The sequence below is a fragment of the Oryctolagus cuniculus genome, chromosome 6 (assembly GCF_051225735.1).
Source record: "Oryctolagus cuniculus isolate XC-2025 breed Fujian yellow rabbit chromosome 6, ASM5122573v1, whole genome shotgun sequence".
NCBI classification, from domain to species: Eukaryota; Metazoa; Chordata; class Mammalia; order Lagomorpha; family Leporidae; genus Oryctolagus; species Oryctolagus cuniculus.
In genome coordinates this window covers 27,236,549-27,252,031 of record NC_142872.1, presented here as the reverse complement: position 1 = coordinate 27,252,031, position 15,483 = coordinate 27,236,549, and the positions used below count along the sequence as shown (strand labels likewise).

General features: G+C 43.0%; 1 protein-coding gene across 17 annotated transcripts in view; it reads left to right on the top strand.

Annotated features, from left to right (window-relative positions):
* The window catches only part of BRD8 (bromodomain containing 8), a 37,781-nt gene that overhangs the window by 5,998 nt on the left and 16,300 nt on the right, over positions 1-15,483 (top strand). For 5 of the 17 annotated variants that reach the window (XM_070076179.2, XM_070076177.2, XM_070076174.2 and 2 more), the window contains exons 4-21: positions 644-693; positions 894-1,016; positions 1,136-1,216; positions 1,638-1,702; positions 3,147-3,283; positions 3,789-4,007; positions 4,379-4,523; positions 5,376-5,585; positions 5,976-6,256; positions 6,593-7,045; positions 7,365-7,458; positions 7,657-7,703; positions 8,459-8,673; positions 10,008-10,100; positions 10,288-10,356; positions 10,885-11,062; positions 12,792-12,896; positions 13,352-13,396. In XM_070076179.2, coding sequence (XP_069932280.1) covers positions 644-693; positions 894-1,016; positions 1,136-1,216; positions 1,638-1,702; positions 3,147-3,283; positions 3,789-4,007; positions 4,379-4,523; positions 5,376-5,585; positions 5,976-6,256; positions 6,593-7,045; positions 7,365-7,458; positions 7,657-7,703; positions 8,459-8,673; positions 10,008-10,100; positions 10,288-10,356; positions 10,885-11,062; positions 12,792-12,896; positions 13,352-13,396 — 2,610 coding nt within the window. Of the gene's footprint in view, positions 1-643; positions 694-893; positions 1,017-1,135; positions 1,217-1,637; positions 1,703-3,146; positions 3,284-3,788; positions 4,008-4,378; positions 4,524-5,375; positions 5,586-5,975; positions 6,257-6,592; positions 7,046-7,364; positions 7,459-7,656; positions 7,704-8,161; positions 8,221-8,458; positions 8,674-10,007; positions 10,101-10,287; positions 10,357-10,884; positions 11,063-12,791; positions 12,897-13,351; positions 13,397-14,362; positions 14,675-15,052; positions 15,192-15,483 lie in introns of those variants that run through there. The other 12 variants (XR_016236160.1, XR_016236161.1, XR_016236164.1 and 9 more) reach the window with 12 other exon arrangements.

The window sequence follows — 15,483 nt, the reverse complement described above, 5'->3', positions numbered from 1 at the left end:
GAGCTCGGTCATAAGCAGAGCAGCTGAGACTCGAACCTGTGTTCTGATATAGGATGCTGGCATTGTAGGCAGCAACTTAGCTCACTGTGCTACCATACCAACTTCAAGTCTTTTAATTGCAAGGCTTTTTGAAGTGGGAAAATAATATGGAATGCCTTTTCACTTCATCCTTGTTTGTAATGTATGTTTGTTTGTTTACAAACTCTTTGTCAGTGTAGCATAACAAATAAGAACCCACAATTGCAGATTAGATCTGGGTTAATTATGTCTTTACCTAATTCTTTGGACTTTCTCATTTATAAAATAGAATTGCTTCTGGAGTAGTGTAAAGTTAATTGTAATACTAGTATGTGTAAAGCTTTTAGCACAGAGCCTTTCATGTGGTGAGCAGTTGATAGTAGCTGTAAATATTGACATACAGTTTATTTTCCCCAAAGACACAAATTGTAGACCAGAAGATGGCCCTATCTGTGTCTTGGTTTTGATTATTTTGAACTAATTTGATTGGAAAAGAAATTGCCCTCCTTGAAACCACTCACATCTTACATGTAGCTTTCTTCTACCAACCTTAATCTGTTGAAACTTTGAAAGATCACTCCTTGCAAAGCTTGTTTATCATGTTTTCACTTTTTTTTCTCTGTAGCATTGTGCTTCTCAGTATTCAGAGCTTCTGGAGACCACTGAAACTCCAAAGTGAGTACAAAGCCAGATCTTTTAGTGGAGAGTGTTTACTGAGGAAGTCTCGTTTTTGTTTATATTAGTGGTGAAAGTATAGCAGAAGTTATCTGTTACTGAGTGGTGGAAAAGGCAGAAATCAAGTGGGAGTGAGAACTAATGTTGTCTTATTCAAATGTGAATTTATCTTATTGTTATTTTAAAAATTTTTTCCACAGACGGAAACGGGGTGAGAAGGGAGAAGTGGTAGAAACTGTTGAAGATGTGATTGTTCGGAAACTGACGGCTGAGCGAGTAGAGGAGCTAAAGAAAGTGATAAAGGAAACCCAGGAGAGATATAGGTACTTATCAGAGAAAATGCTAAGTGGTTGGGAAAAACAAGTGGCTGACTTGTGATATTAGTCAGCATTTTTTAAATAGCAGATTAAAAGGCTAAGTCTACCTCTCTTTCTTCCAACAGAAGGCTAAAAAGAGATGCAGAACTAATTCAAGCTGGACACATGGATAGCAGACTGGATGAGCTTTGCAATGACATTGCAATGTGGGTTATATTGTGGTGTTCATATGTTCGTGCTTTTTTCTGTTGTTTCACTCTCTTTCCCTCTCAATAATCTGGCTTATTTCCTGCAACTACCTTCCCTTTAAACTTGAGAAAGTTCTGGAAAGGGAAACATGTAGAGTGGCTTGGTGGCTGGGAGTGGGAGTGAGTCCTAGATGGGGATGCAATTGGACATTTCAATACGCAGACATAACTTTGTTCTGCCTCAAAAGTGAGTCGGTTTTGCCTGAGTAAAGAACTGGGAATTAATAGAATCCAATTCTCTGCTTTGCTGATTGGTATTCCTATTGAGACCTTTTCTCCACAAAATACTGGTTTTCCTAAAAATTTCTTTGGAAGGCAACTGTGAACTGTGGAGAGGAGCTAGAGCTTGCTGACATTTAACCCTTAATTCCCTTTCAAGGAAAAAGAAATTGGAGGAAGAAGAGGCTGAAGTAAAAAGGAAAGCTACAGATGCTGCATATCAGGGTAAGCTAAACCTAGTGTGTCTTAGCAATTTATACAGTACTACATACTAATGACATTTAGGGCCTTTTTATTTTTTTAAAGATTAATTTATTTGAAGGGCAGAGTTAGAGAGAGGGAGAGACAGGAAGGGATCTTCATCAACTGATACATGCTGCAAAAGACTCTAGTGGCTATTGGTGGGCCAGGCCAAAGCCAGGAGCCTGGAATTCCATCTGGAGTTTCCCATATGGGTACCAGGGGCCGAAGCACCAAGGCCACTTACTAATGCTTTCCCTGTTGTGTTAACAGGGAGCTGGATTGGAAGTGGAGCAGGTGGGACTTGAATTACTGCTCATGTGCTATGCTAGCTTCATAGGTGGCAGCTTAACTTGCTATACCACAAAGTAGACCCCTTACAGACTTTTAGAAAATTTATTTATTTGAGAAGTAGAGAGCTCCCATCTGTTGGTTCACTTCCCACATGTTTGCAGTGGCTGCAGCTAGGCCAGGCTGCTAGTAGGGAACTCGGTCCAGGTCTTCCTCCATGAACCAACCCAGGTGTACATTAGCAGGAAGCTGGAATTGAGAGTGAGCCAAGAATTGAACCCAGGTACTCTAACATGGGATGCAAACATCTCAATCAGTGTCTTAACCACCAAGTTTAACACATGCCTCTGAAGAGTGTTTTGTAATATGTATTTCACCAGTTTAAATTTACTTGCAAACCTTGCCCTTTGCTCTTCTCCTTTACTAGAATATAAACATTCTGTAATGCCTAGAAGAAAAGTCTCTTTAGTTCTCTTCAGATCTCACTTGACTGAATCAACTTTGAGGACACAGGAACTCGATAATAGCACACTGAACATAATTAAGGTTTTAGAAGTCAAAGGCCTGTGAAAATACTGAAAATAACTGAGTCATTAGATGAGGACAGGAAAATTAGTTGTTTCCAACTCTACAAATATATGGGGTGAACCGATGAGATCTTTCCCTCATTTTAAAAGCAGTATCTTAATCTTTTTTTTTTTTTTTTTCAAGATTTATTGATTTATTTATTTGAAAGTCAGAGTTGCAGAGAGAGAAGGAGAGGCGCAGAAAGAGAGGTCTTTCATCTGCCAGTTCACTCCCCAATTAGCCGCAACAGCCAGAGCTGTGCTGATCCAGAGCCAGGAGCTTCTTCGTAGTCTCCCGTGCGGATACAGGGGTCCAAGGACTTGGGCCATCTTCTTTAAGTTGCTGAAGAGGATATTGAGGGATTTTTTTTTACCCCCCTCTAAGGACTTTTTCAAATAATTAAATGTTTAAATGAGTTTGTTTAGTATGCGCATTGCCCCTAGGAAAACCTGGGACAAAAAATGACCCTTCTCCAAAAGCATTTACAGAAGGTTTTCTAATCCCAGGGTTCTAATTTTGTTCTGGTGATGGCTTCATTCCTGTTTTCCTTTATTGTGTATTTATATTCTAGCCCGTCAAGCAGTAAAAACACCCCCTCGGAGGTTACCCACTGTGATGGTCCGCTCTCCTATAGATTCTGCCTCCCCTGGAGGTGATTATCCACTTGGGGACTTGACTCCGGCTACTATGGAAGAGGCCACCTCTGGGGTGAGTATATTTCCATTCTTTGGAGTTGATCAGCAAAGGGTCCATAAGCCAGGAGAGAGATCAGTGATGAGGAAACCACTTTTGGCCTAAAGCAAATTTCTCTCTTGGTCTGATTACAAAAGATTTAATTTAGTTCTAAGTTAAGGTTGAATATAAAGAGACAAAGGCATTTTGTGAGATAGATAAAGGACCATGTTAATCATTGTTTGCTAAGTACTAGGCATATGACATTCCTGATGAAATGAGAGAGAATTTCCTTGTAAATAAAATTGCTAGTGAGTGAAGAATTTGTAAAAGGCAGGAATGGTTGGGTCACTGTAGGTTTGAATGGGTGGGTGGAAGAGAAAAAACTGTAAGAACATGGGTTAGAATAGGAGGGGTAGAGGGTTTCTGGGTAATTTCACTCAGAACTAATAAAGTAATAGGCAGACACACTAACCCATCCAGATTAGTAGAACCTTCCATAGTTTGAGAAGTCAGATAAAGGTTCTCTGTTGTCTCTTAGGTAACCCCTGGGACTTTGCCGAATACCCCAGTCACCTCGTTTCCTGGGATTCCTGACACCCTTCCTCCAGGCTCTGCACCCTTAGAAGCCCCCATGACCCCAGTAACAGATGATTCACCCCAGAAAAAGATGCTTGGACAGAAAGCAACTCCACCCCCCTCCCCTCTGCTGTCAGAGCTCTTGAAGAAGGGCAGCCTCCTGCCTACTAGCCCCAGACTGGTATGGAGACTTCTGTGGGTGTTTGAGAGCTGTGGTGATTAGTACTTGGAAGGGAGTGCCTGGGACCTAAAATATAACATGGAAAAAAAGTTCAAAAGAGGAAGACATCTTTTAGTTAAATTGTTGACTTTTAAAAAATATATAATAAGTTGCTAGTGTCCTTGGGCCCCGAGGTTTCTGAACTACAATTATTTTGGTTCTCTTCTCCAGAGAACTCTTGTCAAATAAGTTCTGAATATTACAGTTTACATTTTCCCTCTCTGTGGATATTATAGTTTTCATGAAGTTTGGTTGACTGCTGGAGCTTTTTTTGGGAAATAGTAGTAAAGGAAAGCTTGAGGGTAGTCTTCACCTCTATTCTTCCCTGTTAGGTCAATGAGAGTGAAATGGCTGTGGCTTCTGGCCACCTGAACAGTACAGGTGTTCTCCTGGAGGTAGGCGGGGTCCTTCCCATGATACATGGTGGGGAGATACAGCAAACACCCAATACTGTTGCAGCCTCCCCTGCTGCCTCAGGTAAGTCATTTCTTTACTCCAGAGATGCTGTTTTTGGCATTGACTGTCCATGGTTTTAGAGTTTGTTACTAAGCAATTGTCAATCCTAAGATTTAAAGCCCAAATGCTTTTTGTAACTTTTTTTTGGAACTACCTTACCTATTAAACGACATAATGCTACAAATTACAAATCCATTCCCTATTCAGATTATTCACTGTTGACCACAGCATACATACTGATAAAAGTCACAGTAAAGTTGCTTTTATGTGGTTTGCAAAATTGTGGAAAAGCTTTATGTACACTTTATGTACACTAGAGAGAGCTTGAGAACCAATGAACTATGCTTGCCACACATTGGTTTTGTGACCTTGGATGAGTAGCTATTGAGCATTGGTTACCCTTTTTACTAATGGTGATGCTTCACAAGCATGTGATACTTGAATGATGTAGTGAATGTAAAGCCAAATTAAAAGTTCTTTGAGAAATGCTATATAGACATAAGATACTGATACTTATTTGATGTTGAACTTGGATGGTTTACAGCATGCTGAACCAAAACAGAAGTGACAGGTTTATTCATACTAGTTATTTGTTTTGTTTTCGAAGATTATTTCTTATTCCTCTGAAGAAAAATTGCCACTGTTTTCCTTACACATTGTGTGTTCTAGTGCTTTGATTCATTCTTAATTTGGAGAAGAGTCTTTAAGTGAGATTAGGAGAACTAAGGATATAGATAATTAGCTTGTTCAACACAGGAGTTGGCTTTCATCCTTTGAGACTAAAATTTTTATTGGTTGAGTCTTTAAGTGGCTATTACTTCTTGTTCACATGCTATCTTCTTACATCATTTTGTGTACCTCTTTGTCTGTTAGGTGCTCCCACTCTTTCCCGGCTTTTAGAAGCTGGTCCTACACAGTTTACCACACCTCTTGCTTCCTTCACTACTGTTGCCAGTGAGCCTCCAGTTAAACTTGTGCCACCCCCTGTAGAGTCTGTGTCCCAGGCTACCATTGTCATGATGCCTGCGCTGCCAGCACCGTCCTCTGCTCCGGCTGTCTCCACTCCTGAAAGTGTAGCTCCAGGTGCGTCCTTGACCCACGCCCTGAGCAGCCACTAGGTCCAGAATTTCATTTTGAGCTTCAGTTAGAGAAAGATAACCAAGCGCATCAACTCCATTCAGATGCATCTGTTCTGTTCTCCATAGACATAAGCTTTCCTTAGCCTTAGAAAATAAAGAATGTGAGAAGAGGTGGGTGGGCATGAAAGTGTTTGGAGGTAGGGAAACGGCTAAGTATACAAATATGAGCAGGCTTAACTCTCAAAACTGGGGTGGAGAAAACCATGGGCAAATGCAGCTTTTTCACTGCAACTGTGTGGGTTCTTGACATCTGTCTACAGTCCTGGTGTGATCTCTGGGTGGTTACTTCGTACTCAATAAGTGTCTGAGATGTGTTTCTCTTCCTGTTATTCAGTGAGTCAGCCTGATGCCTGTGTTCCTATGGAGACTGTGGGAGATCCACATACAGTGACTGTTTCCATGGATAGCAGTGAAATCTCCATGATTATTAATTCTATCAAAGAAGAGTGTTTCCGATCAGGGGTAGCAGAGGCCCCTGGAGGATCAAAACCTCCCAGCATAGATGGGAAGGAAGATTTAGATCTGGCTGAGAAGATGGATATTGCTGTGTCTTACACAGGTGAAGAGCTGGACTTTGAAACTGTTGGAGACATCATTGCCATCATTGAGGACAAGGTAACTATTCAGCAAGGCCCTAGAGAGTCTCTCGTGCGTCCTACCTAGGCCACTCTCCTCTGCCTGTCTTAGAATTACTTAAACAGCTCTCCTTCTTCTGCCTACCTCCATATCTGTAGTCCACAAGTCCTTTTGGTGCTGACTTGCTAGTCATCTCCCCAGCCATTCCTGTGTTACTGGTTTGCATAGGACAGGTGGGTGTCCACTGGTTGTTTCCACTACATGGAGAAGATGGAGAGAGAAGCTGCAGATTCAGGCCATCTCATTCAGTGCTAACAAAATTAAGGGACTCGGGCTTCTTTCTGTGACCTCAACAGTCTGTGTATTGTGGGACAGGTAGATGATCACCCTGAAGTGCTGGATGTGGCAGCAGTGGAAGCAGCACTATCATTCTGTGAAGAGAATGATGATCCCCAGTCCCTGCCTGGCCCCTGGGAGCATCCTATCCAGCAGGAGCGGGAAAAGCCAGTACCTCTCCCTGCACCCGAATTGATGGTTAAGCAAGAGAGATTGGACTTTGAGGAAACAGAAAACAAGGGGATCCATGAACTGGTGGACATGAGGGAACCCAGTGTTGAGATCAAGGTGGAACCTGCAGAAACAGAGCCAGGCATTTCGGGGCCTGAAATGGTAGCTGGAGTTGTCCCAGCCACAAGTATGGAACCACCTGAACTCAGGAGTCAGGACTTAGATGAAGAACCCAGAAGTATTGCAACTGGAGAGATCTCTGAAGCAGATGTTTCCAGTGGGAAAGGCGATGAGACCACACTTACAACTGTGAAGACAGAGGTATTTAATAAGATTGAGGGTTGGGAGGATGGAGAGTTATACTATAGGGAAAAGGTGACAGGCTTTTGTTTTCTTGTTCGGTTCTGAAGTTCTCACATGTTTGGTGCATCCTACAAAAGCACTTATGTTGTGAATATTGTTGTATATATTTATTCCAGTTAAGATGACCACTGGAGTCTTTATATGAGTAGGACTTAGAATTCTCTGTACAGGTTCATTATTATTGAAAAATGAAATTTTGTGAACTCTTAGAATTCACCATTACTTAGAGTATTGATGTTTGTTTGTTTGGTGTTTTTTTTTTTTTTGGGGTCTTTAGGCATCCCCTGAGAGCATGTTATCTCCCTCACATGGCTCAAATCCCATTGAAGATCCTTTAGAGACAGAGACTCAACACAAATTTGAAATGTCAGGTAAATAAAGACCAGGAAACCTGTACTCTGTGACTAACTTGAAATCATTTGCTTTGGCTTCTAAGGGATTGTGGGTTGTGGGCAAGTACAGGAAGTAGAATAGGTCAGCATGGAAAGGAGAGCTGCAGGGGATTACGGTCCATAGTAGGGGAAGGCTAAGGTGGAAAAATCTTCAGGTAGTCTTTCTCTCCTCTGCAGACTCATTGAAAGAAGAATCAGGGGCTATTTTTGGAAGCCAGATAAAGGTATTTCAGATTTTTCTTTATTCCTCTTGCCATGTGATAGATTTCCCTATAGCACTCCCTTTTTTAATGAATTTCAGTAAACTCACAGCTTTATTCTCTGAGATGAGACTGGTAAGGAGTTGCATGGGGAAAAGCTGTAGTGGACAGTCAGGCATATGGGAGTACATATAATTACTGCACGTGCTACCCATCTGAACATTACATGGTTATTTTCTTGGCATGAAGTATACAAAGAAGCTCTGATGCACCCCAAGTGATTTGGAGTCAATAGGAATACTAGAGCCAGGAAGAAACTATAGAAAATCAGATTTTTTTAGACTATTCAAAGAGAATCATCTGAAGTTTTTATTTTAGAGTTACTAGAGCAGTAATAAAAAAGATTTGAAGTAATGCGATGTGAGCTTGCTCCATCAAATGAGACACGAAGTAAAAACTATTTTTGATAACTTTGTACCCAGGGTCAGAGTTCCTCTCAAGAGCAAGGGGAAAGAAGGAACGCCTCTTAGCTTAGTCTTAAGTAAGTAGCTTTTTTTTTTTCTTCCTTTTAAAAAGATCCTGGATTTTATTCTTTGTCCAGGTTCTAGATTACTTTATTTAGTCAGTGTCTGCTAAGTAGATGGTAGTATGAGTGATAGAGGGCTCAAAGTGTGAGGCCATTTCTAGAGTTGATCTAACCCAAAAGACAGACCATGTTTAATGATGCTTTGCTGGATAGCTTTACGTGCATTTGTTGACCGGAGCACACTGTGTCTAAGGATGCCCCAGGTGAGGATGAGGAAGAAGATGGGGTCAGTGAAGCAGCCAGCCTAGAGGAGCCTAAGGAAGAAGATCAAGGAGAAGGCTATTTGTCAGAAATGGATAATGAACCCCCTGTGAGCGAGAGTGATGATGGCTTTAGCATACACAATGCTACACTGCAGTCACATACACTGGCCGACTCCATCCCCAGCAGCCCTGCTTCTTCACAGTTGTGAGTATTAGAGATTTCTTTGTTTGAGTCCAAGGCAGTCAAGGTGAGAAGTAGGAGAAAATCTTTCCTTTATTTCTTTTTTAATTTTTATTTTTTAATTTTTTTTTTGACAGGCAGAGTGGACAGTGAGAGAGAGAGACAGAGAGAAAGGTCTTCTTTTTGCCATTGGTTCACCCTCCAATGGCCGCCGCGGCCGGCGTGCTGTGGCCGGCGCACTGCACTGATCCGATGGCAGGAGCCAGGTACCTATCCTGGTCTCCCATGGGGTGCAGGGCCCAAGCACTTGGGCCATCCTCCACTGCACTCCCTGGCCACAGCAGAGAGCTGGCCTGGAAGAGGGGCAACCGGGACAGAATCCGGCACCCCGACCGGGACTAGAACCTGGTGTGCCGGCGCCGCAAGGCGGAGGATTAGCCTAGTGAGCTGCGGCGCTGGCCAAAAATCTTTTCTTTAGTCTTACTGTTTTTTTATTTTATTTTATTTTATTGATTTGAAAGGCGGAGTGGCGCCGGCCACTCCGCCTTTCAAATCAATAAAATAAAATAAAATAAAAAAACAGTAAGACTAAAGAAAAGATTTTTGGCCAGCGCCGCAGCTCACTAGGCTAATCCTCCGCCTTGTGGCGCCAGCACACCAGGTTCTAGTCCCGGTCGGGGTGCTGGATTCTGTCCCGGTTGCCCCTCTTCCAGGCCAGCTCTCTGCTGTGGCCCGGGAGTGCAGTGGAGGATGGCCCAAGTGCTTGGGCCCTGCACCCCATGGGAGACCAGGAGAAGCACGTGGCTCCTGGCTTTGGATCAGTGCGGTGCGCCGGCTGCGGCGGCCATTGGAGGGTGAACCAACGGCAAAGGAAGACCTTTTTCTCCGTCTCTCTCTCTCTCTCACTGTCGAATCTGCCTGTCAAAAAAAAAAAAAAAAAAAAGAAAAGAAAAGAAAAGAAAGGCGGAGTGATAGAGGGAGAGAGATATCTTTGATCCTCTGGTTAACTTCCCAAATGTGGCAACAGGTGGGGCTGAGCCAGGCTGAATCCAGGTGCCAGTAACTTCATCCCAGTCTCCCACATGGGTGCAGGGGCCCAAGTACTTGGGCCATTTGCTGCTTTCCCTCCCTGGAGCATTACCAGGCTCAGCAGTGGAGTAGCCAAGACTCGAACTGGCACCCATATGGTTGCCAGTGTTGCAGGTGGTAGCTTAACCTGCTATGCCACATGCCAGCCCCCTTTTCTTTAATCTTATTTTCTCATCTTCCTATTCTTGGCCTGGAAGAAATAACTGACATGAAATAATTAGGGCTTTTTTTTCTTTCACCTTGCCTACTGATCTGTGTGTCTATTTCAGTTCTGTCTGTAGTGAGGATCAAGAAGCTATTCAGGCACAGAAAATATGGAAGAAAGCCATCATGCTTGTGTGGAGAGCGGCAGCTAATCATAGGTGAGTGGCTTTACCCATCAGTAGGTTCATTCCCTCCTGGCCCTCCTCTTTGTAGATGAGAAGAAAGCAGTCTAAGTAGGCTTCTGTGGGACTGTTGGTGGTGTCTCTACCTACCTTTAGCTACTTGATCTAAGTTCCTTCCCATGTGCATCTGTTTAGTAATTGCATGTTAATTATTTTCGGACAGATATGCGAATGTCTTCTTACAGCCTGTTACAGATGACATAGCACCTGGTTATCACAGCATTGTACAGAGGTAAGCCATGCTCTGCTGACTTGCCTGAATTATAAATTGTCCAGTCTTAGTGAATTTTTACTTTAGATCTAAGTACAAAGGTAGATGTTGTGGCATAGTCTGTTAAACTGCTGCTTGAGACACCCGTATCGCGCATATTGCAGTGCTGGTTTGAGTCCCATTCTTCCGCTTCCAATCCAGCTTACTGCTGATGCACCTGGGAGGCAGTGGATGATGGCCCACGTACTTGGACTCTTGCCATCCATGTGGGAGACCTGGGTGGAGTTCCTGGCTCCTGGCATTGGCCTGGGCTGTCCCCAGCTGTTGTGGGCAATTGTGGAGTGAACCAGTGGATGCAAGATTTCTCTCTCTGTCTTAAGTGCATGTTTTGGAGTGGGGGCTTGGCATTTGTGTCCTAGCAGCTAATAATGAAGGAATAAGGTATATGTAAGAAAGTTTATCATGTATTATCATGTTTATCATTTATTCAGAGATCAGGTGAGTCCTTTTCCCACTTCTGCTGCTCTTTACTCCTCTTCATTTTTTTAGGCCTATGGATTTATCAACTATTAAGAAAAACATTGAAAATGGACTGATTCGCAGCACAGCTGAATTTCAGCGTGACATTATGCTGATGTTTCAGAATGCTGTGATGTACAATAGCTCAGACCACGATGTCTATCACATGGCAGTGGAGATGCAGCGAGATGTATTGGAACAGATCCAGGTACTTCACGAATCCTTTGTGTTTTGGGAAGAATGAAGTGAAAATTCTCAAGGAAAGGTGCTGTGGCTTTTATTCGGAATAGCCACTGGGGACATAGTTAGAATATTTTGGTTCATACTGAACTCAGGTTGATTTTCCCTGGTTTGATGAAAGAGTTATGATAGAATACCTTTCTTGGGCAAATAGCTTAAGCTCCCTGAAGTTTTTTAATAAAATTTTCTGTAAGTAGTAAATACATGTTTTTAAATTTTTTTTTTTTTTTTTTTTTTTTTTTTTGACAGGCAGAGTGGACAGTGAGAGACAGAGACAGAGAGAAAGGTCTTCCTTTGCCGTTGGTTCACCCTCCAATGGCCGCCGTGGCCGGCGCGCTGCGGCCGGCGCACTGCGCTGATCCGATGGCAGGCGCCAGGAGCCAGGTGCTTCTCCTGGTCTCCCATGGGGTGCAGGGCCCAAGTACTTGGGCCATCCTCCACTGCACTCCTGGGCCACAGCAGAGAGCTGGCCTGGAAGAGGGGCAACCGGGACAGAAACCGGCGCCCCGACCGGGACTAGAACCCGGTGTGCCGGCGCCGCTAGGCGGAGGATTAGCCTAGTGAGCCGCGGCGCCGGCCTCTGTTTTTAAATTTTTTGAAGTAGTAATACATAACAGACACTCAACAAGAGTTTTTCTTTTTTCTTTTTCCTTAATGTTTGCTTATTTGAAAGGCAGAGTGACAGATCTTCCATATGCTGGTTGACTTCTCAAATGGCTCTAATGGCCAAGGCTAGGCCAGACCAAAGCCAGGAATCTGGAACTCTATCTGGGTCTCCCAAGTGGATTAACTGTGGCCCAAATACTGGGGCCATCTTCCACTGCCTTTCTAGGCACATGAGCAGGGAACTGATGAGAAGTGGAACAGCTGGGACTTAAACTGGCACTCTGATATAGGATGCCGACAATGGCTTTACCTGCCTTGCCACAACAACAGGCCCTTTTCTCTTTTTTATGTTACAAATAATATGTCTCTGTACTTGAATTGCCAGGTACTCTTTGGGATGTTGAACCTAAAGGAATATTATCTATCTTCGTGGAGTCTGCCTAATTACTTAAATTGCTGAATAGTTTTTGGTTCATCCTGTTCTTTCTATTTTTCTCATTCTTAAAAGATAGAGGTTTTGTTCAAGTAGGCTATATTTTAACAAAAAAATTAAGGCTCTTTGGCATTTCAGATTCTTCAGCACACCTGTAACTATAATTAAAGTCTAAGGTAGGGGCTGGTGCTGTGATACAGTGGGTAAAGCCGCCACCTGTAGTGCCGGCTTCCCATATGGGCGCTGTTTCGGGTCCCAGCTGCTCCACTTCCCATCCACCTCTCTGCTGTGGCCTGAGAAAGCAGTAAAAGATGGCCCAAGTCCTTGGGCCCCTGCACCCACATGGGAAGACCCGGAAGAAGCTCCTGGCTTCGGATAGGTGCAGCTCCGGCCATTGCAGTCATCTGGGGAGTGAACCAGTGGGTGGAAGACCTCTCTCTTGTTCTCTCGCTCTCTACCTCTTCTCTCTCTCTGTAACTCTTTCAAATAAATAAATAAATATTTAAAAAAAAAAATCTCTAAGGTAAACTTCCAATAAGTCAAAAAGTGTTTAAGTAGCAGGGTGCTATACAAAGTCCTAATTGCAAAGCCTGAAGTGTTGTAATTTTTCCCCACTGAATCAAGTCTCTATGCCCAACTCTGTTTCTTTTATGTATAGCAATTCTTGGCCACACAGTTGATTATGCAAACATCAGAGTCTGGTATCAGTGCTAAAAGTCTTCGAGGGAGAGATTCTACCCGCAAACAGGATTCTTCAGAGAAGGTGAGGATTCCAGGAAGGAGCCACTGAACCATTGTTTTAGTGCTAGAAGTCTGAACTGTTGAGGGAACCTTGTGTTACTACTTGTATTTCTAAGCTTCTACCTTCAAGTGGTGGAAAGACATTCAGGTCTTAGAATGATTGTTATTTGCTCCCACTTAAAACACTAAACACTGAAGAAGCTTATGACTGTGAGGTCCAGTCACATGGGAGAAATTGTGAGCTAAGTAAGTGAATTAATTCCTCTGGGAAAGTACTCTCAAAGGTGGGGGAAAGGCCTTAGCTTGCAGCAGTTCCTGTTGAGAGACAAAATGGCTAGAATGCCATGGGATATCTCTCTTGCTGCTAAGTTTTTGAATTTTGTCTCTGTGTGTTTGGTGCTTGTGTCTGTCCTGCTATGTAGGGTGCTTGTAGCTGACTTTTTGGAACCTGATCAATGTGTGTTTGTGCTCTCACAGGACAGTGTCCCCATGGGCTCTCCTGCCTTCCTTCTCTCTCTCTTTGTAAGTATTGAATGGCTGCAAAGGGTGGTGTTGCCAGAAAGTTTCAGCTCCTTCTGGGGATGAGTGACAGAGGGAAATCCAATACTCAGACTGTTGCAATGTCTTGAACTTTTGTTTATTCGGGTCATTGAATAAGAAAATGTCTTGTCTTCTGCATTCCTGTCTTTGTGCATGTGGGGGCGGTTAGGGCAAGGGGATGCTGGGTAGAGATCGTTTATGAGATCACTGGGCTGAAATGAGGTATTCTGGGGATAAAGTATCTAGGATGCATCTGCTCCTCATTTCTTTACTACATCTTTTATCAGTTCTTTTCTTACAAATGGGTTTTGCAAAACAGCAGCTGATACCTGGCTTTGTACTGGTACTGGCAGATACTTGGCACATAGTTTTTCTCTTTTCTCCTAAAATTAAATTGCAAGACTAATATCTGGTACACAAACAATATAAGTAAATTATAAGTTAAATATTTCAGTAACAATGACAACTGTATACTGTAGTGACTGATGGAATTACTTGTAAGCTTAGTAGAACTAGCCTAAAGAATTTTATTCTTTTTCTCCATGAATTAAAAAGTTCTGACTCTGTTTATTCATTATGGGGCAATGAGCATGATGTAATGGAAGAGGGGCATCAGGCTAGAAAACTGTATGGTCTTAAGCTACTCAGATAATTTTGGGGGGCCTTATTTTTCTCTTATGTGTGATGGAGCTCATGTAACGAGGTACCTGTCCAGGCTACCTCACAGGGGTGTTGTGAGGATCAAATGAGATAATAGGTATGGAACTGGCTTGGAAAAAAAAAAAAGAAGAAGAATGTTACGTAAATGCAAGGTGGTATTTTGATTCTTGCTGTTGCCACATATGCAACTTAAGTTCACAAACTCTAAAAATGTAAGAGTCCTTGCATATTAGAAATGTTAAAATGGTCTGGCCCAACAAAGTGTTCACTAGTTCATCTTGCCTGCAGGCCTCTCAGCCTGTACAACATACAGAACACTATAATCTCCGTTTGCTCTTATTGGCCTGCGACAGTGACTCTGGATCCCCAAGCAATTGGCTGGCTATTGCAAGGCTGGTTAATAGGATCTTTTATCTGATGAAGACAGCAAAGTATTGCACAAGAGGAAGGAGCTGGGCTGCAGGGAGAGAACAGCAAATGGAAAGAAGCCTTCTGATTGTCCTGATGTCATGGAAAACAACTGTCAGGAGGTGCTAGGGAACTAGTGCCAGGGTCAGTCTGCAGGAAAGGCCTTTCTTATAGGGACCAGCAGCTGGACAGGTATGTTAGCCCAGAACCTCACTATCCACCGCCCTTTTACTTTCCCACCTTTCTTTCAGTCTTCCTTTCCTTTACACATGATTTGGACCTGGGTGGGATGACTATTCATCACTCTGTGGGACCCCAGGTGAATTTCAAGGACTGTGTGGTGGGCAAGAGCAGGATACTGTCCTACATTTCTTCTTAAAAACTACCACGTGTTCTTTAGCCACTCTCTGGGAAGACAGAAATACACCCCTCATAACTCTGGATTTTTCTGCTGATTCTTTCCCTTTTACCCCCAAGAAATCAAATCCCCAACCTTGTTGTACTTTGTCAGCGGCTAACCAGCTCACTCATTTTCACTCATGCTCCATTTCTTTTTCTGTTGTCATGTAGGATGGAGGAACCAGGGGACGCCGCTGTGCCATTGAAGCAGATATGAAGATGAAAAAGTAAAGCCTGAAAGTATCCTCTTTGAGCTGACTCTGAAATAGAAGTAAACAAGATAAAGCTTGGGCTTGCAGGCCCAGTTCCAGAAGTGGAAGTTACAGAAGAGGAGTGCCTGGGCCACATGACATAAGCTGGGAAAATCTCTCTCAGAGAGTTGAAGTAGCACAATTGTCTGTTTTAGGGCAAAAATCATGGGCTGTGTTAATGTCCTAATGTGTAGCTAACAGATTGTAGCTAGTTTGTACTGTCTGTGAAGTGTACAGATTTTTTTAAAATAAACCTGTGAAGTGTATGTGTATACAATAAATGTAAAAGAAAAAATGCTAGCCTTTGGTGTGTGCTTTTTGTGTGTATATTTGAAAATTTTGTTTCTTCCT